Raw genomic sequence first — 26379 nt, forward strand, 5'->3', positions numbered from 1 at the left:
TATGTCTTGACTCATAATACATGGGGTGGTTGGTTGGTTATTTAGAAGCCTTACATTAAATAAAAACCCCACTTTTGGAATGGGAGGAGAATTACTACAAGTAGATTGCTCAGCTTGCCTGAGTGCTGAGGCTAGCAAACCACAGACTCCACGGGGCATTTAAATGCCTGTGCTTTCTCCTTTTCTGTTCTCCTCTCTACCACCATTAAAATAGTTCTATTGTGATAGATTTCTACACTGGTCCTCTTTAAAAAACACTGTCTGTCTTTTTAATAAACATTATGGTCTGGAAAAAATGCCAAATATGCAAAGGAGGTTGCCTACAAGGCACGGGTGTGGAGCAGAGCATCTGATGCTGCCTACAGAGGCAAGGATGAGTCTGCTGGGAAGGAGGCGAGACTGTGCTGCATAGGAGAGAAACAAGACACTGGAGACAGCACATTCCCATGCAAAACCCTCTCTTTAAAGAGGTTATCAGTACCAGGAGGCCTGTTGTCCTAAAGTTGACATAGTTGTAATTGTCACCGCTGCATAGTCCGTGTCTACTGCAGAAGACCATGAAAGACATTAAAAACTAGTATACAATCGAAGGTGTATATGGAGATGTTTCACTGTGGTTCTGTGGGGTTTTGTACTCAACTAATTACATCACAGTTTGTTCAGATTTGACTTTCAACCCCTGGCACTATTTTCAGGTAAACGAGAAGTCCTGATAAGGTGGAAGTGAAGGGTGATTTCATGTTAACAGGTCTTAGAAATCCCAAAACTGTTAGTGATCCAGCTGCAAGTGGCTTCTATATGCAGTAATATGGGGTTACACCCAAGATAATACTCCCTCCAGATAAGCAAACTCAGGGCTCACACTATCCTGATGTGCTTAAGCCCAGCTTCAGCCTGTGCTGCTTATTTCTGTGTGAAAGTCCACTGCATGGCACACAAAGTTTGGCCCAGGTTTATGCTAACTCCTAAGCTGCTGCATGCATGTGCATGCCCAAAGTAAATTTACGCATGGAGAATTAAGGAGTTGTAACTTGTAAGGACCAATTTATTAATTTAGTCACTTTATAAGTGTTGTCATAGGTATAAAACAGACTATGGTTGATTAAATAAGTTACTTTGCAGCCAGCGTAGTTCGATCGATAGATACGCAGTGTTGTTTATTTATCAAACAGATTGATGTACAGTCAACACTTGTCTTTGGTGGTTTCCTTTTAAGTTGTGGAGGTTAAAAGTGCAGTAGATTGAAACCTGCACTCAATGCGCCTAACTTTTCAGACAAATGATTATAAACATCTACATTTTCCCTTATGTATAAAAGAATATGCATATAGGGGCACAAGTTGCATTTATCACAGATCCGAATGTGTAGATAGCTCACGTTTTTTAAACAGAAGACTTACTTGAGGAAAACCATTGCCACGTCCTGAAAGGCAACACGTTTGTCCTGGGTCCAAGAGGGAAACCATCTGGGCTTGTTGTACTGCTGAGTGAAGCCTTCAATGCTGGAGCAGTCTCTAAGGCCCAGAGGAGTCTGGAATTTCTATCTACCCTGACAGATGGCTCTCATGCAAATGTCCTTCCCCCTGCCCCTGCAAAGGTTAGGGGGATTACGAAGGAGACCTAAAAGGCAGGAAGAGAATAACCCCATTTAGAGTAGCAAAGGGAGTTTCTATGTCAAGAGTCAGGCTGTCGTGCCAAGGCTTCTTGCACAAAGCCAAGGGAAAAAAGTATCACACTAAATTGACATGAAAATGATTGTAGATTAACCTGTGCTTTTACATTTACATAGATAACATTTGTTGATGTATCTAGTCTATAACCAAATCTTCCTGCTTACTTCTGGAGGAGTAAGCTAGGAGAAAACAAGGAAAGGAAAAGACATGGCTCTAAATGAGGGAGAAAACTTTTCGAGTTTGGTGCTCCTAAAGACTCTGCTCCACAGTTTTCATCGATCCTTATGTCGGGGGGCTTTGGAGGGTTACTTTTAAGGAAAGACAGATGTAAAAATCCAGCAAATGGCAGATGGTAGTGGAAAACTATATTCCAGGGAGACTTGGGACAAAGCAGTAGCAGATGACCTCTGGCTTGTGTAACTTTTGCTTCTCCTTAAATGCATCACTCTTATGCAGCATGAAGCAAGGTGAGAGCTGGGGTGGGATTAAAGCTGCCCTTTATCTCTGAGAGAAGTCTCTCTTCTTCCCTTTCCAGGGGCATTAGATCTGTCATGTTGCTCCTTTTCCTGGAGCACGGGCTGCCCTTCCTCACCCTACCCCCTATCTTCTTGCTCTAGTTAATTAGGCGCTGAACCCGTGTCTTCCCATGCGTTGACACACAGGGTCTTTCTGCTAAAACACCACGGACTTGACAAGATTACAGCATTTCTAACTCTGCACCCGAGCATTATATTTTCAAATACCATCACAGCCCTCCTGCACTTATAGCTTAAAATATTAAACAGCTTCTAAAACACCACTGTGTTTGCTCTCCTTTCTAACACCCTCCACGCTGGCTGCTTTGTTTTACTAGACTGCAAACCTGGGAAGAAAACAACTTCTCTGACTGGAAATTACATGCATGGGTGTGAGAAACGCCAGTGCCTACAGCATGTGCTTATCTCTCAGACTAGAGACAGAGGCTCATTAGCAAACTTGGGCTGTCCCTGGGCCTGTCTGTGCCTCGCAGCAGGATGGCAAAGAGATGTAGACATCTGAGATGATGTCTGTGAACTTTCCTGACAAAGGATATTTCAGCATGTGATATCCAGTAAACACTTTATCAAAAGAGGAATAAACTAGGCTTGATTGAAACCAGACCAAAAGTCTTTCAATCCAGGGCATGAAACAAAGAAGCAAGAAGCAGAGCGATCTGCATGGGAGGGTTTTCAAAGAAATTCAGGGAAGGTGAATACTGCCTCCTCTCAACTTCCCTGGGAATTTCCAGTTTGCTGCAAGCATCCTGAAACATCCTACACCCCCCTTTATTCTTAGTGTTATAGCAGCATCACAAGGTCTTTGCTAGTCACTGCCCTACTGTGCAAGGAGAGCGCATCGCTGTGCTGACAAACTTCCAGTTTGGGGCTGGCTCAGGTCTCGAGGCGGGATCTGGGCAGGGATGCTGACTTGTCCAGCATAGCTCAGTCAGTAGCAAGCTATGAGCTGCATCTTGGGCATTTTTCAGCACCTCCCCTCTGTAGGAAGAGATAAGAACATATCTTTCCACACCCTGAGGTTTGGGGGTGGGGGTGAGGGATGTCTTTCTTTTGACTTTACAAAGGAAAATAAACCTAATTTTCAGTAATTACAGTCCTGAAAAATTCAGTAGAGGAGAAACCATAATAGATTAATTGATGCTGGCTAGAGAATGCAGAGGATGGGAATTCAAGGAAGTGGTCTTGACATGTATGCCACGTCTTTGCTGCTTCATTCTGGGTGTCATCATTGGCTAATGTCTAAGTCCTTACCTGGTCAACTGGCTGGCCCAGTCAGAGCCCTGATTGCCATCATGTGATGATGGCAGACTGAGGACTGCAGTTTTCTTATCAGGATATGATTTTGAAGAAAGCAGTTGTTTTTGTGGTGTTATACATACATAATATATATACACATTGTGAATATCATAATTTGTAATTCTGGGGATTTTGAGAAAACATTTTTACTTGCACAGTTGAGTAGCTATAATAAAGATGTTAGAGATTCATACTATGTTGACCAATGAAGCAAATCAAAACATGCCCCAGTCCACTTATGGGCAGCTTATTTGAACCCTCTGTCCTTAACAGCTCGCTCAAATGATCCCTACAATGCATTTCTGTGCTGTGTTGCTGAGAGAAGGTGTCAGAGCAAGAGCACTCTGGCCTCCTGCAGTGTGCAAGGATTTTTTGCAGCCCACTGACAGCTGCCTGGTTTATAGCCCTGCCTCCTGAGGAGTGTAGCTGTGCTAGCGGCTGAGGGGAAACAACGGATGTTGTATCCCGTGGTGGATCCTGAGAAATCCCAGATTACCCAGAGAAGAGCAGTGGTCCTGCAGAAGTGGCAGCAGTCATGCAGGGCTTTCACCATTGTCTTCATCCCACATCCCTCAACTCTCAGGTTGCCAATACAGCCCATACAGCAAAATGAAGGGAAGGAGGAAGGAAATGTGCTAATGGTCCTTGCTTGGTTCCTATTGCTAAGCAGATTACTGCCTGCTATTCAGAGCAGGATGGTGTCCTCTGTCTGGGACAATCTATTCCATTACAGGGGGAGGTACAAAGGACATAGCACAAAATATTTCAAAAAGAACCACCACCACCACTCTCCCCCTCGTGCTGGATGGAATTTGTAGAAGCAGCTCTGCTTCCATTGAAACCAAGTCTAAAATTCCCCTTGATTTCAGTGCCTGCATTTCAAGCTTGCAATTCTAATACCAAAAAGGTATGTTAGTCATTAGCATTTTATCCATTCTTCCTATAACGTCAATAGAGCTGAGCGTGGCTGAAGGTTTGGCAGCAAACTGCTGAACACTGAGCCCGTCATGGGTACATTACATTTCATTCATTAGAGACATATAAGCTTTGCTTCATGTAGGATTTGTGTAAATACTTGCACAGATTCTTTATCTGCAGAAGCTTGCTCCTAGCAAGTTGTTAAGCTCATTAATAGGGCAGAAGGAAGATTGTGCTCCTATAATTTCCAGTTCAATTATTATAGAGTGCACAACGTCCTAATTCTACTGCAGTCCAAGGCAAAACTCCCACTGGTTTAATGGGGCCAAGATGGCACAAAGTTAATTTCCCAACACAACATAAAAACCAGAAACTCTCCCAGAAGAGTGACTTCAATGGAGCCTGGGCCTCAGGAGATGAAACCCTCCGTTGTCTCAGAAAGGAAAATTTTGTACCTTACCAGAAAAATGTTTCTAATGAGGCAGCCATTAGAATAAGGAGCATTGCCACGATACGCAGAAAATGTGCTTGATTAATCAGCTAATACAATACAATTTCTGTTGTGCACATACATAGAGTTTTGACATCACCAGAATGAACTGGGCAACTTTTCTTCCCCTGAGAGCAATCACGCACATATTCACTTTTAGCCCTACTATTTCAGCCCACAAGGCATTGGGGAAACGTCTTTTCTGAAGTGAAAAGAGACCATTTGATTTATGTGAAGAGAACAATGCCAGGGCAACATCATAGAAAGGAACATTTGTGACGCTGATATGCAGTGGTCAGTATCTATTTCAGTTATATTAATAAAGACTGCTTCAATTCAAGCACTGTCCAACCATCAAGTGCCTCTTTGAGTGTAGTTTAATTAAATGCCCATTCTTTGGTAGGTTTCCAACTTATCAGTGATGAAACATCAGAACAATAATTGCTAATATCAGGAAATTTTGCAGAGGCAGGTGAGAGCTGCCTCTCTTTTTTAGTGGTCCAGTGAGATCACAGAGGACTGACTTATTTTTGTTCAGCAGGGCCAGGAAATTAACATAAAACATGAGAGAAAAGGCAGACAGATCTTCCAGCAAGTAGGTTTTGAACACAAGTTGAACTGAACCCTCTTTTCACTACATGAACTCTCATCCACCAAAGGTACGATGTGTGTTTAAACCAAACAACATGAGTTTCCCGTCGCAGGCAAACCTCCATGAGGATCTTGTGGAAGAGTGCCTGCTTTCTACAGCCACTGTCAGGAATGCTTTTAAACATGTGGAAGGAAGACCAAACAGAGACCTTGTGAAAGCAGCAGTGTGGGTCCCTGCTCCAGTGATGATAGTAAATCCAGCCTTCCACTTAAACCTCTGGGTGCAGTTACAACCCAAAATAAAAGCTGCAGGTGCATACCTGTAAAGCCAGGAGACAGAAGAGCCTCCTCTTCTCCCTGCTCCCTCTGCTGCTCCTTCAAGTCATCCTCCTCAGGAATAGTATTTTTATGGCTTCCCTGTGTATTGGGTTTGTGTGGCAAGGTTTTGGTAGCAGGGCGGGGTATAGGAGCAGCTTCTGTGAGAAGCTGCTAGAAGCTTCCCCTATGTCCAACGGAGCCAATGCCAGCCGGCTCCAAGACGGACCCACCGCTGGCCAAGGCTGAGCCCATCAGTGACAGTGGTAGCACCTCTGGGATAACAGATTTTGGAAGGGAAAAAAAGTTGCTGTGGCACAGAAACTGCAGCCGGAGAGAGGAGTGAGAACATGTAAGAGAAACAACCCTGCAGACACCCAGGTCAGTGAAGAAGGAGGGGGAGGAGATGCTCCAGGCACCAAAGCAGAGATTCCCCTGCAGCCCGTGGTGAAGACCATGGTGAGGCAGGCTGTCCCCCTGCAGCCCAAGGAGGTCCACGGTGGAGCAGATCTCCACCTGCAGCCCGTGGAGGACCCCACGCCGGAGCAGGTGGGTGCCCGAAGGAGGCTGTGACCCCATGGGAAGCCTGCTCTGGAGCAGGCTCCTGGCAGGACCTGTGGCCCTGCAGAGAGAGGAGCCCACGTTGGAGCAGGTTTTCTTGCAGGACTTGGGACCCTGCAGGGGACCCACACTGGAGCAGTGTGCTCCTGAAGGACTGCAGCCCGTGGGAAGGACCCACGCTGGAGCAGTTCATGGGGGGACTGTCTGCTGTGGGAGGGACCCTGCGCTGGAGCAGGGGAAGAGTGTGATGAGTCCTGCCCCTGAGAAGGATGAAGCAGCAGAGACAATGTGTGATGAACTGATCATAACCTCCATTCCCCATCCCCCTGTGCCACTGGTGGGGGTAAGTAGAGAATCCAGGAGTGAAGTTGTGCCTGGGAAGAAGGGAGGCATGGAGGGAAGGTGTTTTAAGATTCGGTTTTATTTCTCATTACCCTACTCTGGTTGATTGGCAATAAATTAAGTTAATTTTCCCTAAGTCAAGTCTGTTTTGCCCATGACAGTAATTGGTTGAGTGATCTTTCCTGTCCTTGTCTCGACCCATGAGCCCTTTGTTATATTTTCTGTCCCCTGTCCAGCTGAGGAGGGGAATGATAGAGTGGCTTTGGTGAGCACCTGGCCTCCAGCCAGGGTCAACCCACCACGTCCTGTTAGAGCAGCAGGGAGAGGAGATGATGGTGGTAGGAAGATGTGGGGCTGGAAGGTTGGGCATAGTACAGTCTGTGCTCCAATTAATTTCTAATTATTTATGTCAAGTGGAACAGCTCCATCCATCCAGACTGCTTGCGTCCATCCAGATCCTGTGACACAGCACATTCCTGTCCATAAAATATACCCAGACTTGGTTCAGGATTGGCTGGAGATGGTATGCATGGGATGGAGATTGAACCTGTTTCACTCACCTTTCCCGGGGGCCCCTGGGACAAAAAGAAAAGACTGCATCTCTCTCTTCTCCACACATGCGGTGGGTTTTTTTGTTTGTTTGTTTGTTTTAAATTATTATTTTTAGTGATCTACCATAGACCTCAGAGTCAGGCTTTGTGAATGCAAATGCTAAGCAGGCAGGGCTGGCCACCAGTTTCTGAGCAGCAGGACCTGTTCTGCCTCCTCAGCCAGCACAGGCATTGCTCCATTGCATACAGGGAAACCCCTTCCTTAACCAGCATGGGGAGACCTGGTAAATCAACCCCATGAGGCAAGCTGTCTGCTGTGGATCCTCTGTGCATCCAACATTAGCCTTCTGTTGCCTCTTGTGGGCCAGCACATGGGTAGCTGCTAGGAGCTTTGTAAATATCTGTGCACAAGATTGCACAAAATAGACTGGAAAGTAGCTTCTTGCTCTAACTTAGCTGTGTTGACTTCTGCTAGCAGTAGCAGCAAAAGCCATCAAACTGATTTTAGTTGCAAAAGCCAAGAGCCTGTCTGTGCTTCTGCAGGGAGCACATCTATTGATTAAGAAGGTCAGTGCTAATGGCGACTCTCTAAGAGCAGAAATTAATCCTGAGGCCGTTGGAGAATTTTGCAAATCCATTTCTCCCCTTTTTATGCCTTTTTTATTCATATACACACTAAATTTATAGTAGTCTTGCGTGGTTATTCAGCACTGGAAAGGTACTAGCCATCCTTTATTTTATGTAAAAGGACTTAATTTTAGCCAGAAGGGGAATGGAGGGTTATTTTTGCTAATTAGTTCTGAAAATGATTCACTTCAGACAAGTCATTCTCTCTTTGGGGAATCAATGGGCAGTGTGAAAGTGGTGCTACATCAAGCTTCTTGGGCCTCTGCAGGATTCAGAAGGGGCCAGGTAAGAAAATTCAGCTAGCCACATCTATGTCATGGCTGGCCTGGTTATGGGCACGTCTTGTTTATACCTCAGCCAGGTATAAATAACAACATCATGATTGAAAACATCAGGGCTTCTTCCATCTCGTAAAATTGGGAAGAGGGAATAGTTTTGTGTAGTTATTGATTTCCAGCTGCTTAATTAGTGTTTACAATATCTCTCCTTGAAAATAGCCATGTGCATTTCATTCCCTACTTGCTTGTTTAATTTAATTTAATCAATTGTTACACACCTGTTTCCACTTACTTAAAACAAGCATTATCTGCAGCATAACAAATATGAAGCAACATTAAAAGTAATTAATCTTTATCCTTGAAATGTTTCTCTTGGAGTGGTATAATTAAGAACCCAAGCTATAAAAATAATCAGATATCAAGTTTATACCTTAAAGCACTAATTGACACATAACCTTCTTTTGAACAGTATAGGCAGATTTGAACATAGATGCACAGAGAGGAAAAGTAAGAAAACTCCCAGAACATTTCATAGGAGATTGCAAAAACCCCTCTCTTCCACTGAAAGGTGGTGCTCTATTAATGAATGCTGGGAAGAGACAGCGTCAGAGGACAGCAAGCAGGTATTTCTTAAGCTACACCAAAGAGAAATGGATATAGGTTCCTCTTTGATTTTACCATGGACCTTATGCCCAAGCACATATAATACTGTATGCCGCTTACTTTCCAGACAAGATACAGAGTGACACATCCAGCTAAGTTCCTAGACCTCCTGCTTATAGGGAGAATCTCAAATGAGGCTCAAGACCATAAGGCAATTAAAAAAATATCACCACCACCCCCCTTTTTTTTTTTTTTCATTTAATGATTTCTGAGGTCTTGCTGGTGCCAAGCACACCGTCCAGAAGTCAGGCAGAGCCAAGGCGCTGGCCCCAACTACCATCTGCCTTCTGCTGCCCTGGGCTGTAGCATGGCATTCCCACTACCCCACCAGAAGGGATGGCAGGCTCATCCCAGGGCATCTTTAAAAACCAGCTTAGACACTCTCCTTACCCCTCTGGAAAGGATAACCACTAACAAACATTAAGAAGTAACATTAGCCAGTTTCACATACATGCTGTTAGCTGATAAACTAAATCAGCAACATGGGATTAGTGCCTGAGAAGCCCTGTGTTTCACATAGCCTCTGAGTCTCTCCAGCTGTCTTAGACTTTTAGGGTTCCTACCTGTCATCCTCTGAGACCTTTATCCTCTTTCCTTGTATGATCTAAAAAGAGTAATTAATTTATTCCTCCAAAGGGCTTCAGTGACTGCGACAGCAATTTCACACAGTTCATACGAGTACCCTGCTGGATCATCACTTCCCCCTGTCGACCCAGAGAACAAAAGGATAAAGTCCTAAAGACACCAAATTAAGGTGAGGATTTAAAAAAATATATATATTATTTTATTTTTCTTCCAAATTTGCGTTCCTTATTTCTTTCTTTCAATGTCTGGAAATCCCCAGTGAGTCTGACATAAGTCCCTAACTCGTCTGGTTTCTGCAGAACAGAGTGTTGCCAGATGACGGCTCACGCTTGACTGACGATGTTCTGTCATCTATTGGTGCTAACTATGGATCAGTGTCTGTCTCTACAGCCTTTTTAATAGGTACTTTATTATTTTGACACATTTCCTTCCCTCTTGTTAATCTAGGGATTAGCAGTGACATGTCTAAATTCATGCTTAACTGTGTTAACATTATCCCTCTTGTATTGAATTTGCTGCGATCTCACAGTGCTAGCTGCTTAGCAGAAGACCAACACATCCTCTTGCTTAAATATTCCCAGTGAGACTCTCTGAGGTTGTTTTTGCGGACTCTAAAGCTTTACCTGACAGGTTGGCTACAATACAGAGCACACAAAAAAGACTGAATATGAGAGGGTATGATATAAAAAAAAATGAAAATCAATGGAGCTCCCATAGCAGAGGTAAAGAACAAACCAGTAAAGAAGGAGTAAAACTATAAACTAAGGGGAAAACAGTAACAGAAAAGTGTCTGCACAGTCATACAGCACATGGGGAGAATCATTTATCCATCTGCCAGTCCTAGCCAGGATCTGCAAACTCATTCTGACCGGATGCTTTGCTAATGTCCATCCCTGGCTTCTCTTCACCATGGATAGGTGCCTACTGTCCAGGAGTTGCATCAGGATGGGCAAATAGCCTCTGTGACCTTCCCTGCCTTCCTTGTGGATTCCCAGGAAAGACAGACTACCCTTTTCTGATAGCCATTCTGACAGGTAAGCATGGCCTCTAGCGCAGGGGGCCGGGCTTCCTGCTTTTACTGTTTGCAGCCACCTGTGCATCTGAGACTGCGTTCCTCTTTCTGCTTTTCTCCTCAATCCTCTCTCTTCCTCCCGTCTTCATTCTAGTCCCATATCTTTCATCAACCCTACATCTCCTCCTTCTTCCATGTATTTATTTTTTGACTTTGACAAGGAGAAGAAACTGTACGTTTTCCATAACACTTCCAGTGTTAATACAGGAATACTTATAATTGAGTAAAGACTTGGATTGGCAAGGGTTGAACTTTGAGAAGACTCAGAAGAGAGAAGAAAGCTTAAGGCCGAGCATTTGTTTGCAGGCTATGATGATTCTCCTCAAAATTCACAAGGACTCTTGGTGCTCTTCTAGGATATTTCTGATGGAAGACGGCAACAGCTTCAGACTCAGCTCTTTCCGGTGAGAATGGAGAATGGCAGCAGAAATGAGTAGCTATAATAAAGCTGACTTTGTAAGTAGGACTGAAAGAGAAAATTTCCTGGAATTTCTAACAACTTCAGAAAGAAATATACAAAGTTAAAAATCTGGAAAACCTTTGTTGGCATCCAGCTACATCTGGGTGGAAAAGATTAAGGGGATGGAGGAACTGCCGCACGGAGACAAAGGGTTGGGACTCTTCAGTTTGGAGATGCTAGGCTCCTCAGCGTTACAGAATCAGGAAAGTGGTGAAGGTGAATGCAGACCACTTTTGCACCAAATCCTGCAGTTCTAGAGCTAGAGGCCATTCATCAAAAGTAGGAGATAAGTTTAAAACTCATAAAACAAAAGACTTCACATAGCACGTATCAAATTTCTGGACTTTGTTTCTACAGGAAGCAGTGGGAGCTCATGGTAAGAGGGTACAAAAAGGATTAGACATGTTAATGGAGAGGGCAGGCTAGTCCCTCCGTCTCTGAGTGGGGTGCTGGATTAGATGATCTCAAGAGGTCTCAACCTGCCTTCCTGTGATTCTGTAACATTAACAGATGCTAACAGGGACAGGCAGAAACACACACTCCAATGCCCCTTATCCAACCATTGTGGCTGCTGGGGACATATGAGGAGAGCAGCCTACAAAAAAGTAGTAAGGCTCTCCCTGAAAAACATTTCCTAGTTTCTCTGTCAAAGATATAGTCCTGTCACAGGTGGTCTGGCCCTGTAGCCCATTTCTTACGTTCTTAACCACTGAGTGCTATATTTATAGAGGACTTGAATAGCCTTAAACTGATTGTTCCTCTGTGCTTTTTCTTGATCTTACCATAGCCTTTAACCCCTTTGCTAGTCTGTGATCCTGACGTGCTTGTAAGTGTCCTCGGGAAGACCAACAAGTGAATTTATTTCCCCAGGTTTCTGAGTGAGGGCTAAGTTAGCCCACTTATTTCATTGAAGGAACTCTATGTATTGCACTAATACCTTTGGGCTACCTTTAAACAGATGAATCTACATAGATAAACTTCTGCTTCATCCTTTTGCCTAGTTTCAGGTGTCTCATTTCAAGTCTCTCATTTTCATTATACCTGCTCAGCTGTTGCTCTTTCTCCATTTCTTTCTGTGTGTGCCCCTTGTTTTCGGATTCCCCTGTCCCATCCACAGCTGCAACATTTCCCCCATGCTGCTCACGAGCCCCTCCGTTCACCTCCTGCCTGGGTGGTAGTCAGCCCAGCTGCTGTGTGCTTCCCGGTGCCCATCTCTGAGGACAGGCTTGCTAGGCAACAGCTGGATACAACCTGCTGACACCACGAGGCTATTGCATCAGCTCCCAGAGTGAGATTTCTTTGGCACCAGCTGCTCCAAATTTCCCTGGACATCTCACTCCAGCTCCCCTCCACCCTTGGCCACACACACACACACACACACACACACACTCTCACTCCTCCATGGGTTAGCTCAGCAGGAAACCCAAGCCTGAGAAAGGCAGCTCTCACTTTTGCCTGGCCTGATTTAGGATGACTCAGGTGTCCTTGCTTCCACTTCCCTATTTGTTAAATGGGACAAGGATGTGAGGTGTCCAGGCTACCCTGCTTCCACCGTGCTCTGCTCTGATTAGAGCAACCCGAGATCTGGAGCAGCTCTCCTGATGTAAAGAGAGTAACATTTTCTCATTATTGCTATTCCTTGTAGATCAAAAATTAAGGACAGTGGAGCCCTTATGCAGGACATTACAGAAGTGTCACTGATACAATAGACCCTAGTTTTCAAGTAATTAGTTTGTTTTTGGTTTTTTTTTTTTTTCTAAGTGACTATAACCATTTCCTACTCCCCATAATTTCTCTCTTAGAAAAACATCTGGAAAATCCAGGCAACCTTTAAAAAGCTAATTCCCCAGCAAGATAATATCTAACTACAGACGTTTGTCCCCACACACACCTTGTTTCACAGTAGGTCTACAATAGCTTGACTTGAATTGTCTGTTGGAAAGGAAGCTCTACTTGTAGTAAAAGGTGTATCTTGCTGTATCTTCACAGACTATGAGCTGACATAAAGCAATTTCCACAAAATTCGTACAGTGAAGTTGAAACGAGGTGGCGTGTGGGAATGTCAAGATGAACACCACAGTTTTCACCACCCAGGACCTTCATCCTGCTCCTTTTCAGGACCCCTGGTGGCAGATGCTCGCTTTACCTAAAGTCCCTCTAATGAATGCTTGCTGCAGTCATTCCTAGAGGCAGCTGGCTAAGCAGAGAGCACAGAAGAGGACGAATACTTTACCTGTCTGTATATCTGCAGAAGCCTTTTGCAGGTGACAGGGCCAGAGCTTGCCAATGACATGCAAGGTATACATGTGTCAACATCTTCAGGTGAGGCCCCAGGGAGCCCTTACTCTCCCTTAGAATAAGGGCTGGGGGGGGGGGAACAACTTCTTAGCTCCTGACTTTTGGTTTCTTCTGCTTCTTGCATCGTCACTACTTCTGTGACTATCATTAACTATAAACTCTAGCATCCTAACAGCCATCTTTTGTATTTTAATTTGGGAGGGGGCTGGAAATCAGGAAAAGTCTGCCTGTGTTCTGCATTATTTGTCATGGTAATAAATGTTTCCCATGTTAAGGTTGAATAGCCTCAATGGGACACACCTGTGTCCCTCTTACTAGCTGTGATCTGTGCTAATTGAGTGAGTGATGCACCCATTGAAAGACAATGGAAAAGAATAAAATGAAGATGGATGAATTCAAATGCACCTCTCTAGCGAGGTGAGAATAGTGTTGTTTCACGTTCTTTTAATTCCTGGAAGTCTCAGATGTTCTGATTCTCAATTTTCCCACTTGATAGCAAAATTGCCTTTTTGTTCATGCTTCAGCCTCCTTTACCCATATCCATTTCTACAGGGAAGATCAAAACATTGTTTCTGGAGCAGAGGGAGTTAAAACAGTCAACAGCCTTATAAAGTGACACTGCAGCTGTTTCTTAAGTAGCAATGGATCTTAATGAAAGGCTGCTCATAAAATTATTATCACAGCAGCAAGTAGAGGTCCCAACTGATATTAGGCCCCTATTGTGCCAGGCACCGTATGAACACATTAGGAGAGAATAACTTCTCTGCGAGGAATTTAAAACCTCATTAGATAAGACAGAAAGAAGCTGTGCCAGGAATAAGGGTCCCCACGGGGTAAAGAAAAAGGCCCTGGTCACAGGGAGAACACATGATAGAGCCCGGAATAAGATGCTGGGTTCTTGCCACCCAGGCTTGCTGGCAGCCCTAGAAGAGAAGGTCATTCGTATGTAGCAGCTCAGGACCAGTTTATTCAAATTGCCTGAGGCCAAGATTTGAGACTTCTTTTTGTTTTTCCCCAAACACAAATTCCAGTCCTGCACAGGGAAAGCCGTGGGCCTGACCTGGGGCACCTCATCACCATGCACTGGGATGCAATATGGAGGCAGCACGCCCAGACTGGGTAGAGCTGGGCTGTGCATCCAGCAAGAGGTCAGCACCGCGTTTAAAGCAGCCGTGCCCATGTTATTTGGCTGTCATACCCCCTCTTGTAAGACCTGCCACCTTCTAATCCAGTGTCAAATCTTCTTTGGACTTGAAGTTGGAAGGGGCTGAACTCCCAAGGTAGTACTTTTCTTGGAGTCTGTTGGCAGCATTGACAATTAGGCAACTGATGCATTAACATGCCAGAGAGGCTCTGATGTTTATTCATGTGCTGCTCTCCAGGGTTTATTGAATTGATGCCTGGTAAAGCAACTAATGGGAGCCCTTGGCAGGGTACCTTAGATGGATTTCCTTATTATCTCTCTAGATTTTATACTCTCTAGCAAAATCAATATTCAAGCTGGTGCACAATGCAGCCTCTTTTAGCTTCAGGGTTTAAAGATTTATGGGGCATCAGGGAAAACCAATGAAGGCAAAAGACAATGACAAAAGAAGTAAAATTCAAGTGTCACAAATTGCTGCTGAACTAGCGTGGGCAAAAGCGGTCATTAGGTTTTGAATTTTCTGTCTTTGTTAGGGAACTATTTTTCAATTAACTTCCCCCTGCCCAGCCCCTTCCTTTCCTCCCTCCTGCTTTGGTGAGGCTGCATGTTGCCCTTGCACTCCAGAAATTGTGACCAGGGCAAAGGAAATGCTAAGCCTTTAACAGGGAGTTACAAGGATTTCAGGTGGCAGTTAGAGGTTTCTGCATGCAAGAGACGCCAAAAGAGCACTGGAAAGCAGGGAGAAGAACCACAGCTGTAACATACATGCACCCTATGCATCTTACCCTTTCCCATAGCAGGTCTGATCTATATTGCATGGACCTTTGTGGGGCTTCAACAGTCCTGTGAAAGAGAGCCAATGGTTCTACCTATTTCAGTTTTGGAGAGGTGGAATAGGGAGGAAACCAGCCTTTTGCTCAAATACTTCTTTCTTTTTTTTTTTTTTTTTTGGGGGGGGGGGGAGGGAGGCGGTCAGAAGTCCTGCAGTGTCACAGGGTCAGTTTTCTTCAAATTGCAAACTGCCTAGCACTAATGCTTTTCACAAGTAATGTAGCCCGCCCCCCCCCCCCCCAGATAAGACCTGCTGCCTTGTGAGCCTGCAAGCTAATTTGTATGGTTCTAGCTAGCTAGAGCAATTATGATACTCAATCAGATATCTATTATTTCATTAGTTCTGTGGAGTTATCATTAAGATTCCCACCATGTTTGCTTACGACTGCCCTAAAGGGAAATAAATGATAGAGTTTAAAAGGTTGGTAACACTGTGAGGTTAAGTGGGTACACAGCTGGCTGGCACGCTCACCAGTGCTACCCCCGGACTTTCCTGATCACAAAATTACTGTGTGTTTTCTTCTCTCTCCTGTCTTCAACAGCAGCATTAGGAGGCTTTTTCCAGCCATCCTTGTAATATGCTTGGAGGAGTTATGAAGTGAAATATCACTTGTGCTCTGGGATGAGTCAGAAGATTTTTCCCTTTCCAATTGTTTAGTATGTTTTTTTATTGCTACAAAGTTACAGCTTAACTGTTAAAACAACATTGAGGACTTAAAAGGTTATCTAGCTATAAATGCAAACAAGTTCATGGTAACAGTATTTGTGGGTGTCTAAGTGTTGGATATGGGGCAACCCTATCCTGTCCATGGTTTGCATGAAATGATTTTGTATTAAGTTGAAACGAGGAACTAGACTGTACTTATCAATCTAGAGACCATTCAAACAGGAAAGTTTTGTTAGCAGGAGTCAAATTCAGTCCTGGTTGAGAATACAAATAGTGGAATTCAAATGGCACCAGAGGTCCTGCATGATCTTTCTAATCAAGAACAGCTGCCACCTGCCAATACCATCTTCTGTACACATGGATGTAAGACAGGCAGACAGTGGTTGCAGCATCACATACCTACAGAGCTTTTATGCATCATGCTGCAGTGACACTTGCAAAAAACATCTTGTTTCGTGGGAGGAATCACAGGTCTGGTGTGGCTGAGGCAAGGAAGCTTCTTAGCCATCCTCTCTTCCAGGAGACCTTCAGCACTGGCATCATTGTATGTCCTTCACCATGTTCTTTATTTGCCTTTCTCCACAAACTGGGGTACAACATCTGCAAATGCAGTTCATAAGCCAGTGGAGAGAGAAAATACTAAGTCAAATTTCTTGCTTGTTCCACCAAAACTTAGGTGAAGGATGTTTTGGTCCTGTTTGCATGCTGCCTGAAGATACTGTCACAATCACAAATCTTGACAACTATAAACTCTTAGTATAAACTCTTAAACAATTGATAGTGTGAAAGTGGTGTACAAATCCCATGCGGGGTCTCAAGAAAGGGGCAAATTTCAACCAGTAAAATTCATGGCCCAGCAGGCTGTGGAGGATCTTGTCAGTTCCTATGTTATGTGCCTCTCTCCCCCCAATCATTTTATTACCCTGAACATCTGTGGAAATGTAGAGGTGCAGGGAGCCTCGAGGCTGCTCAGCATGTTTGACTCCATTTTCTCCTTAAACATGTGCAAATGCTACTTCTATTTGCACCTTTGCAGAGCTGTGATTTGCAACACCAAAGCCTAAATGACACCTAAGATCCCTCCAGAGCATTAAACAAACAAGCCAGTAGGACATATCACATTCTGGGAAGTGCTAAATTGAAAGCAGTAGTACAGACTGCGCTGCTTTGAAAATGAACCAGTTGAATTTCTTTGCTGTGATCCAAACCTGAGAGGTCTTTTCTTACGGCTTTTTCTGCATTAATCCAGGCTCTACGCAATCCCCAGAAAACTGAACCAGGATTCTGATTCAAGGCTTATAATGTAGAAAATCCTGTGTTTCTCATCTCATTTTGGTTTTAATTGGATTTATATGAAACAAATATGAAAAGGAAAGAGGACAGCCAGGGGACTAACCACAGTAATAGTTTGACAGAGCAGGTGTTTAACATTTTATGCCCCATCAGTGAGCCTCTGATTTGATACTGACAGTAGATACAAGCCTCACAAAATTAGTCAGAGGCAAGTTAGTAGCAAGTTAAAATCTAGAATGTGGCTAGGACTATACAAGGTAGTTTGGGCTTGAGGATTAATATTGGTTGAAGGACTGTGTTAAAATAACTGGCTATAAGGAGAATACCTTCTAGTGGTATCTCCTGGGCTGTCTGCAAGTTATTCTCAAAAATAAGCTCTCTCCTCTTCCTTCTAAATGAGTTTGCAAAGAACAGCCCTATCCCATGTGATTGTTAATAGGAGTGTAGTAGGTTCCGCAATCACAGAAGAGCAAAATACATAGTGCCTCTCTTCTAAACGTCCTTTAAAAATGCCTGCTTTTCTGGCCAGTCATCTCGTTGCAAATCAAACTGCTGGGATCAGAACTTGCTATAATGCAATGTTTTCTTAATTTGTTTCTGTGATATACCATGCATTTCAGGAAGAAGGCCACAATTATTAAAAACAAAATCCGTAAGTCTGTCCTCTGTCAGTCTTTTCCTTCTGCTGAATCATTACCTAAAGAATTTTGGAAAGATTTCTTCAACTGAAAAAAAAAAAGGAAAAAAAGTGTTACTTTCTTTGTACATTGAGAGAATGACCAAGACTAGTCTTAAAAGGAAATGGGTGCAAAAGATGACAAGCCGTGATCTCAGATATTTCAGTTCTTTGTTCCTCACTGCCTATGGTTCTCATTCTTTGAATTCTGTGCTAAGAACCTGATTCTGCTTGATAATATCATAGAATCACAGAATTGTTTAGGTTGGAAAAGACCTTTAAGATCGAGTCCAACCATCAGCTATGCCCACTAAACCATGTCCTGAAATATCGGTGTAATATCAACATAAATCAAGAAAGTAGTATAAGACTACAACAAAGAGCATTCCCTCCCATGGTGTTTACATGAAGTTTATGCAGATTTTAACCCTAATTGTTCATTTAAGAGGAAGATCAATCTTTTAAATCAATCTTTTAAAAACTGGGACACGTGCTTAGGTGGAAGAGATCATTAAATGACAAGGCAGCTATCTAAGAGATTTTCTAGGCATATTTTGGGTTAAAAGAGGCAGGCAAACATTTTTTTATGGTTACATTGTGAGAATAGATCAGTCAGAAATGCTGACTTTGAATTTCTTCAGAAAAACAACAAACCTTCCAGTTCACTGCCTTTACTGCCCTTGTAAAGCTGGATAATTGTCTCTGCAAATTGAAGCCATAAATTACTAATTTCACATGGTGGGAGAGGGTTGGATATACTAATTAGTCAAACAGTTGCATTCAAAGTTCAAGCAAGCCAAATACCCTCCACATATTTATATGTTCTTCTGTCTGGAGCATCTAGATCATTGCCACAGCTTACTGAGAAATATCAAGGAAGGTCCAGTCCCAGTTCTGCCTGTGTTGCCTATGCAGACTGGAAGTGCCCTGAAACACGGGCTCCATCCCTCCGGATGAATGCCTGGCTTAGCAGGAAAGGGTCCTGATCTAGGCTGTGGCAATAAGACACAGAATAGTAAAACTGCATTGCAGGTCAGCGATCCCTTCCACTTAAAACCTTGAGGGTGAGACTGAAACACCTCCTTACATTGTGTATAAATGCCTTACAGTCCATTTTCACTTGGGGATGTCCTTTTATTTCCTTTTTACTGGTGGAGAGCTCCTGTGGGGCAGACTCGGCTGAATTCAGCTCAGGTGTTGTCCTGGTAGGAAACTGTGTTGGGGGTGCCCCTGGCTGTGGGGCAGAGAGTGAGCCTGTTGCTGTCGTGTTTTTGCTAGGAGCTCTTTGGAGCACCATTTTTGAGCACCCACTTTGAGGATGTGCAGCGTCAGCAGCATCTGGAAATGCTTGTTTATTCTGGGCTTTTCTTTCTCTCTTCCAATCAGAGAGTCCGAGCTCAGAAAACAGATGGGATTGTTCTGCTAGTAATTGGTCCAGCTGCTGCAGAGAAAATAGAAGGAAAAGCATATTGCAGTAATAAAAATATAATAAAAGGAATCAAGCAGGATACACAAGAGTATATGAAGCATGCCTGCTTCTTCTGCTTGGTCCAAAGAAGAGGTGCACTCTCTGGGAAATGAGGTGTTGCCATAAAAAGGAGCAGAAAAGCCTAAAGGACATTTTATTCTAACAGATAGATCTAATTGCCTAATGGAAAAGCTGCAAATGGACTTCCGTCTGTGGCCATTGCAGTCTTGAGTCTCTAACCTAAGCTTGTCAGGGAAGAGTCAAAGTCAAGTCCCCTGACCATCATTTCTTTACCTTTCCTTATCAAACATGAGAGCTGGTCCAATAAAGAACCAGACCAGTAACCATGTAGGAAACCAAGAGTAGAGCAGTATACAGAGACTTTTATAAAACTGTCACTTTTCCTGGGTAGTTGAGCTCAAGCAGCATAGCCAAGGAGAAAGAGGGTCAAAGATGTAAACTCTAAGCCTGTTACTGGAAATCCTCCTCTTCCTGGCACTGAAAGGATTGTTCAGATGTACCTCAGAGTTAGCACTTTGAACACTGAATAGCTGAACAGACTTTAAACCCACACGACCCAGAGCAGTGGCCTGTGCAACGTACCATAAGGATGCTCTCCCTGACCTGGCAAGCTCGATCATTCAGCCGAAATTCCAGCTCTGCAGCCTCCTGACGAACAGCTCGCCTTAAGAGTTGCAGGTGCCTGCCTTCCTCCCTGTAGGGACAGCAATGAAAACACACTCAAGTGAGCAGTGAAAACCCTCCTCTTCCTATGCCCCAACATAACGCCTGTATCTCCCTCTGTTGCAGTCTTGTTTTTACCCATGATGATAGAATACCTTACAAAATAATAAATAACAGCCCTTGTCTGCTTGACTCCCATTTCTCTGACTATCCCAGTTGCAAGATTAAACACATTGTAGTTGCAGACCCAGCTTGAGTCTGGGCAGGTTTATCACTTCTGATTTATCACCAGCACAGAGACTGCATAAATGTCCTACTTTCAGGCAGCTCAAGACTGGAAGCCCCCAGCAACTTTTTCTGAACCTGAGGCTTCGTGGTAATCACTGTGAGCTTGGGCTGAGTACATGAAAAGCTAGTTCAAGTTTTCCTGCATCATCCCTGCATTGACTGTGAGCACTAAGTATGTGACCTAAAGCGACTGATTTGTCAGAGATTGCTCCCACCTCCTTCCCTGAACCCAGCATTGACCTGGGACGCTGAGATCCAGCTGACCAAGATCTGTTCCTGTGTTCCTATTGCTATTAAAACATAGTATTTCCATGCTAAAAAATCTAGCCTACATCGATGGAACAATATTCCCCTTCAAAATGCTCATGTTTAAGAGCCTTGACTAGTGTGGGGAGAAGCTGGACTTTCCCCTGAGCAAAACCCACATCACAGTGCATTTCTCCTCCACATGCGGGATGCCCACAGCTGCACCTCACTGACCAGAAGTGCTGTTGGTAACACAAGTGACCAGACACGTTGCACGTGCTCACGGGCTCTTGCTGATCCTAGCTTTGGATTTTGGTAAGTGCGTGAGGCTGCCATTACCTTCCTTCATCTGGCATAGCCCCAGAAAACAGCGCCTGCTGTTCAGTCATTTGCTGTTCAATCTCACCCAACTTCTCCTGGAAGTGCTGGCAGGAGCTCTTCATTGCTTCTATTTCATGGAGGGTACACTACACAGAAAAGCAAGAAGACACCCCACTTCACTACTTTTCTTTGAGCATTTCCATGTCGAGTGCATTTGAAGCTGACAGCCCAAATGATATGGGTCCTCCTCTTACCTGCCCAACAAGGACTCTGTGAGCAGCTGCTATGAAAGTCCAGATGGCACTTCAGGTGAATTTGCTCTGGGTGCATCACTCACATCCCAGTCACCACCTTTTCTCCTAAAGCATGTAGGATTAAGTCCTGGCAATATTTGAGCCAATGAGAATTTCATTTTTGCCATTGAAGGGGAAAAGGACTTTGATCAAAGATCAACGTGCCAAATTGTGATGTTATCGCACTGTTGTCAGACATTATATTTGAGCAATATGAGTTGCTATGGATTAATGATAGGTTAAATTACTGTCCACTGGAAGTTAGAAACTGTTTTTAAAAAGAGAAAGGAGGGGGGGAGAGAGGGAAGATGAATAAGAACTATGAGAAGGAAAAGCATCTTTCATGATGGGTTCTGCTAAGTGTTACACTGATAATTTCTCATCTATTACCAGTTAGAAACCTAGAACTGGATTTATGTAACCAAATGCAGACATCTACGGCAACAGATGTACTTGGAAGTACTGAAACAGAGCAATTGTTCTGATCCAAACATAGACATTCATAACAGGTCAGAGGATCTATGCTGTAAATGTGATCATTACTCTTCATTGAGAGAAGGTATCTAGTATGATTGATCATCTACATCTACCCTGATGTAGCCATCTCTACACCAGGAATGTCTCAAGGCAGGGGAGATGGATGAGCAGGAATGGCACATGAAAAAGTATAGGCAGATTTGCAAGTTACTACTTTGTAGCACAGGACTAATACAATGGCAGCCCTCTAGTGACATTGAAATAAATCCTGTAACTGGAGTCTATCAACGTCTGAGTTTCTAGCCACATTAAAGACTTTTCCTCGACTTTCACACCTTGTCCAGAGCACTAATGCAGACAGCATCATCCAAATGATTTCGGAGACAATACCATCTGCCTTCTAAATCATGCCCCCCTAATATGCTGAAATTGCTCCCAGTGCAAGAAGGTATTTGGCATGTTCCCATCTTAGCAAATTTTGGTCTCTTGTAAGCCATGGGAAGACAGTGTAGAAACCTGCACTCCACTGCTGATCTCTGTAACTGAGAGAGAACAAGAGGCATGTTTGCAAAGCATAAAAATGCCCAGTCTCTTTGAATTCCAGCAATCATGTCCTGTGATGATCTCCTTGTGTTTGTGTGCTTAAATGTGTCCCTCAGTCCCAGCAAGGCCTGAAACATGATGCAGCCCTCCCTGCTAGGGGATCAGCTTCAGCTAGAGGGCAAAAGATGCTCTCCATGCATTTGAGAAACCTCATTCTCAATCTCCATTTCAATGCAGCTGCTATGTCAGGCACAGTCCTGATGTGCGTGACCCAGGGATAAACCATCCCATACCAGTAAATTAAAAAATCTAGCCCCAAGATTCATGGGATTGCACCAGAAAGAGCTAATTAGAGACTAATAGTGTGATAGGGCCAATCCTGTGATTGCAGCGAAGGTGAACTCTCCTAAGTATCTGCTCCATGCGAAGCATAACTGGTGCTTTTAATGCTGTGGGTCAGGGCAGCAATCACACCCCACTGAGGCAGTCAGATGTGTTATGAGCACCTTCAGACTGAGTGTTGGCTGATTGCCCATTTGCCCCTACCCCAAACTTTAGTCTTGATCCTCAGACAGTTTTCTTGTTCCTAGATGGGAGTATGTGCGGTGCAAGTGAGCAGTGCCCACATAGTAATCATGATTTCTTCTACCTGCTACCAAATCTGAGCAGAGAGAGGCCTTTTAGCCATCAAAAAAGTGTGTCCAAATGAGCTTAAAGAGCTCTTGTCCTTCAGGTCACTAGGAAGAAGGCGATAGGCCACAGGCAGATTTCTAGGTGGTTCCTAAAGGCTAACAGAAATTTGGAAAGCACCATGCAAAAGATCCAAAAGGCACAGTGTGTGTAGGTTTAGTAAAAAGTTGTGCCAGCCCTTACAAATGAGGTACAGGCAGCTCCCCTGGCACTGGCTCTTTGAGCATATTACAGAGCACAAATTCACATAGATTAATTCGGAGTTCATGCTCAGCAGGGATGGAGGGGGGACTAACTGTTCCAGGACTGATTTCATGCAAGACCTTGTTTAAGCTAAGGTGCATGTAAACAGGGTAAATTTACTGTCTAACAGTTACTCCATAGTGGTTACATTCCCCATGCATGCCCTTGGCAAATGGGACATAACCTGAGCGAGCTTCTCACAGTAAATGAGGTAGAAACTACCACACCTGTAATGCAAAGTACAAAGTAGGCATGGGTGTAATCTCTGCAGAGTGACTAATATCCAGTAAATTCACTCACTTATTGTACAGTGACTTAGGTGTGGAGCCATATCCCTAAGAACAGATCTTGGATAACAGTACTGTGCAAAGTCTGTTCCTCCCACATTCCCTGTCCACAGACTAGAGAAGACAAATCACCATTAGCCCCTCCTAGAAGAGTGATAGAATAGCAGTGAATCAATGAGAAAAGTCTTCCCAGTCCAGCATAAGGTACTGACTCACTGCCATCTTGCGGCAACAGCAAGATAGCTGACAAAAGGCATATTTTCCAATATACAGTTCAAAGAAATGACATTGCAGATTTATATATTCAATGATGGAGCAGCATAAAACTCACCAGTTTCACTTTCTGGAACTTTTATCTAATAATTTTCTTCCCCAATATGTACAACAGTTCAAGTTTCATTTCCTTATGAAGAGCCAATAGAAGAGGAAAAACGGAAATGCCTGCAAACTAGCAGGAGGTATGCCGCCCCTTCCACATTTTTCTCCGGATGCAAAAGCTACTCCTGACTCCCATTCCTTGCTATCTTCCCCAACACACCCTGAGTCTTGCACAACTTTTGGGAACTCTCAGCAATTCTGAACAAAGAAATAAAAAATCTGGTGACTTTTTCCTATCGGTATTTTTATCGTAAATATTTATCTTAGCAAGACTTTAGATTTAATGCAGGCCTCTTATTCTACCACAGTAAAATGGCTTGAGGCTCTGAGAAGTCACATTTCACTTTGATTTAGAGCAGTTTGGCTTATGGTTTGTATCTGGGTGTTCAAAGTTAGTCTTTAATGAACACTAAGTAACATAACCAAAATGAGTTCTCTTTTTCTAAGAGGATTTCACTAAATCATGTAACCTTGCATTTTCTGTGGTCCAGTATGTTACTCAGTTATGGTAACTCAGCTGATTCACAGGAACTCACTGAAACTTATTCTCATCTCTCAGCTCTTCATTTGACCTGTAAACTTTATTGCACAGTTCGCAGTAACCATTTTACAATTGAACTGATGTATGTAAGTTACTAAAAGAAGCAGCCCAACAAAACTGAAAGTACACAGATATGTTTGGCATTTTTGCCCAGAAGGGAATGCTTCTTTTCCATTTTCTCAGTTACATTCCCAAGATATGTCTCACTAAAGAAGCAAGCATGGCAGGAGAGGAAAGGAAAAGGCAGCTTGTATATTTAGCTCGTCAGTGTGTCAGCTGTCCGCGTATATGAAGAAACCTACTCACCGGAGCAAAACACATTGCAGTGTCCTGTAGGAGCATCAACGTTTTCAAGAGCTGCAGCTCAGTGGCGACATGGTTTGAGCAGCAGCCCACAGGGTGTTGGGGAGAGGCAGCCACGGGGAAGGTCCAAGGGCAGCAGCCGTGGCAGCAGCAGCAGTGGCAGCAGCGACTGCCCTGCGCAGCCCCGGCACCGGAGGCTTCACCCCAGTAGCGTGACCTGTATTTGCCACAAAGCATGCTGTCAAGAGAGGCTGATTTTGTCAGGTGAGTATGGGGTGGACAAAACAGTGGTGGCCGCCTGGGTTTCCTGGTGGGAACGTCGGTTTGGCTGGAAGCTTCAGGGGTCTGCTTCACGCCATCATTTGAAGCCTCTGGGTCAGAACAATGCACTAACACATCAGAGAAGTCCACAGGATCTTCCCTAGCAAGGCTTTCACTGAGAGGAGCATTTTGCCCTGTGCCCTTCGCTCTTGAAGTAAACTCCAGCCCTGAAGACATCTGAACAGTAACAGATTTCAGAGGAGCAGAAGCCATTTCACTGTTTTGAACAGCGTCTCCCTGTTCTGATTTGTTAGCACCTAACATCTCCTCTATGCTACCAGTCTCCTGATCTTCAGATGAACTTAATCTGGGCCCCTCCCCTAGGCAGGAGGGATGCCTCCGAGGTACTTGCAGAGAACATCTTGAAGCTGCACTGCTCCCACTTTGCGCTGCTGAGTCCCACTGCGGAGTTTCTGGGAGCCCCATTTTGGGGGAGCATCTTGTATTTTCCGAAGCACCATCCATTTTGCAGAACTTCTGCCCGTTTGTCACCTCATTCACTGCAAGCAGGGTACCATCTTTGCTGACCACTTCCACGCCCCACCACAGTCCTTTAACATTTCCTGTACAACCTCCACAGGCACTTTCACGACATGCAACTACAATGTCCTTTTCAGTCCAGCACCTCTCACCTTCATCTTCACCTCTGATTTTGCTCTTACTGATGACTGCAGGGTTTATATCACTCAGTTCAGTGAAGGTTTCACTCATCTTTTTGTGTCCTGTACTAAAATATAAATGACAATCAAATCTAGAGGAGCTAGGATCACTTTCATCCTGAGTGTCACCCTGAAAACAAGGATTATGCTCTTTTATGGACCTCTCTTTTTCCAGTTGCTTTCTTTCAATTTTATCCTCTTTCTTGTCCATGTCATGTAACACTTCTTGGATAAAACTCTGTGGCTCAGCATTACATGCCTGATACTTGCCATTTTCTGCAGTCAGCAGCAGATGAGTCTCTTCTCCCTGGTCACTACATGCTTTTGTTGATTTAGGTACTGTCAAAATGCTCTCGCAAGCTGTGATGAAGACATTAGCAACACAATCGTCTGGCTTTTGTTGAAAATCTTGATTTAACATAGGAAAAACTGCCCTATGCGACAGAGCTGTTTCTTGATTGTGGATATCAGAAATAAAATTAATCTTTCCAGACAAAGGTGCATTCTGAAGGGCGAGGGGGGGAGAGAAAAAGGAATTGAAATACTATATTTGTTCTATCACACTGGTTTGCCCACCACTATTTTGCCCTGGGCACGCCCAAAGAACCAAAGAATCAAAGATTCTTGTAATATTTCTTCTCTAATGCCTGTAACCTTGCACAAATCTTGCATTAGTGTGGTGGAAGAATTGCACAAAGTTCTGAGAAAGCTTCTCACCTTCTGAGATTTTCTAGGAGGATGAATTTGTTTTCACAAAGCTTTCACAGCTC

General features: G+C 43.9%; 2 protein-coding genes across 2 annotated transcripts in view; one reads left to right on the plus strand and one right to left on the minus strand.

The window, feature by feature from the left end:
* The window catches only part of PDE1C (phosphodiesterase 1C), a 254737-nt gene extending 245234 nt beyond the window's left edge, over nt 1-9503 (plus strand). Inside the window, exon 20 of the mRNA XM_075053744.1 lies at nt 9478-9503. Coding sequence (XP_074909845.1) covers nt 9478-9488 — 11 coding nt within the window. The 3' untranslated portion in view covers nt 9489-9503. The remainder of the gene's footprint in view (nt 1-9477) is intronic.
* A 9414-nt stretch (nt 9504-18917) lies between these two features.
* The window catches only part of ITPRID1 (ITPR interacting domain containing 1), a 35109-nt gene continuing 27647 nt past the window's right edge, over nt 18918-26379 (minus strand). The window contains 5 exon segments of the mRNA XM_075042014.1: nt 18918-18947; nt 18949-19308; nt 19939-20050; nt 20893-21020; nt 24633-26114. Coding sequence (XP_074898115.1) covers nt 18918-18947; nt 18949-19308; nt 19939-20050; nt 20893-21020; nt 24633-26114 — 2112 coding nt within the window.

Source organism: Buteo buteo, chromosome 2 (genome assembly GCF_964188355.1).
Source record: "Buteo buteo chromosome 2, bButBut1.hap1.1, whole genome shotgun sequence".
NCBI lineage: Eukaryota > Metazoa > Chordata > Aves > Accipitriformes > Accipitridae > Buteo > Buteo buteo.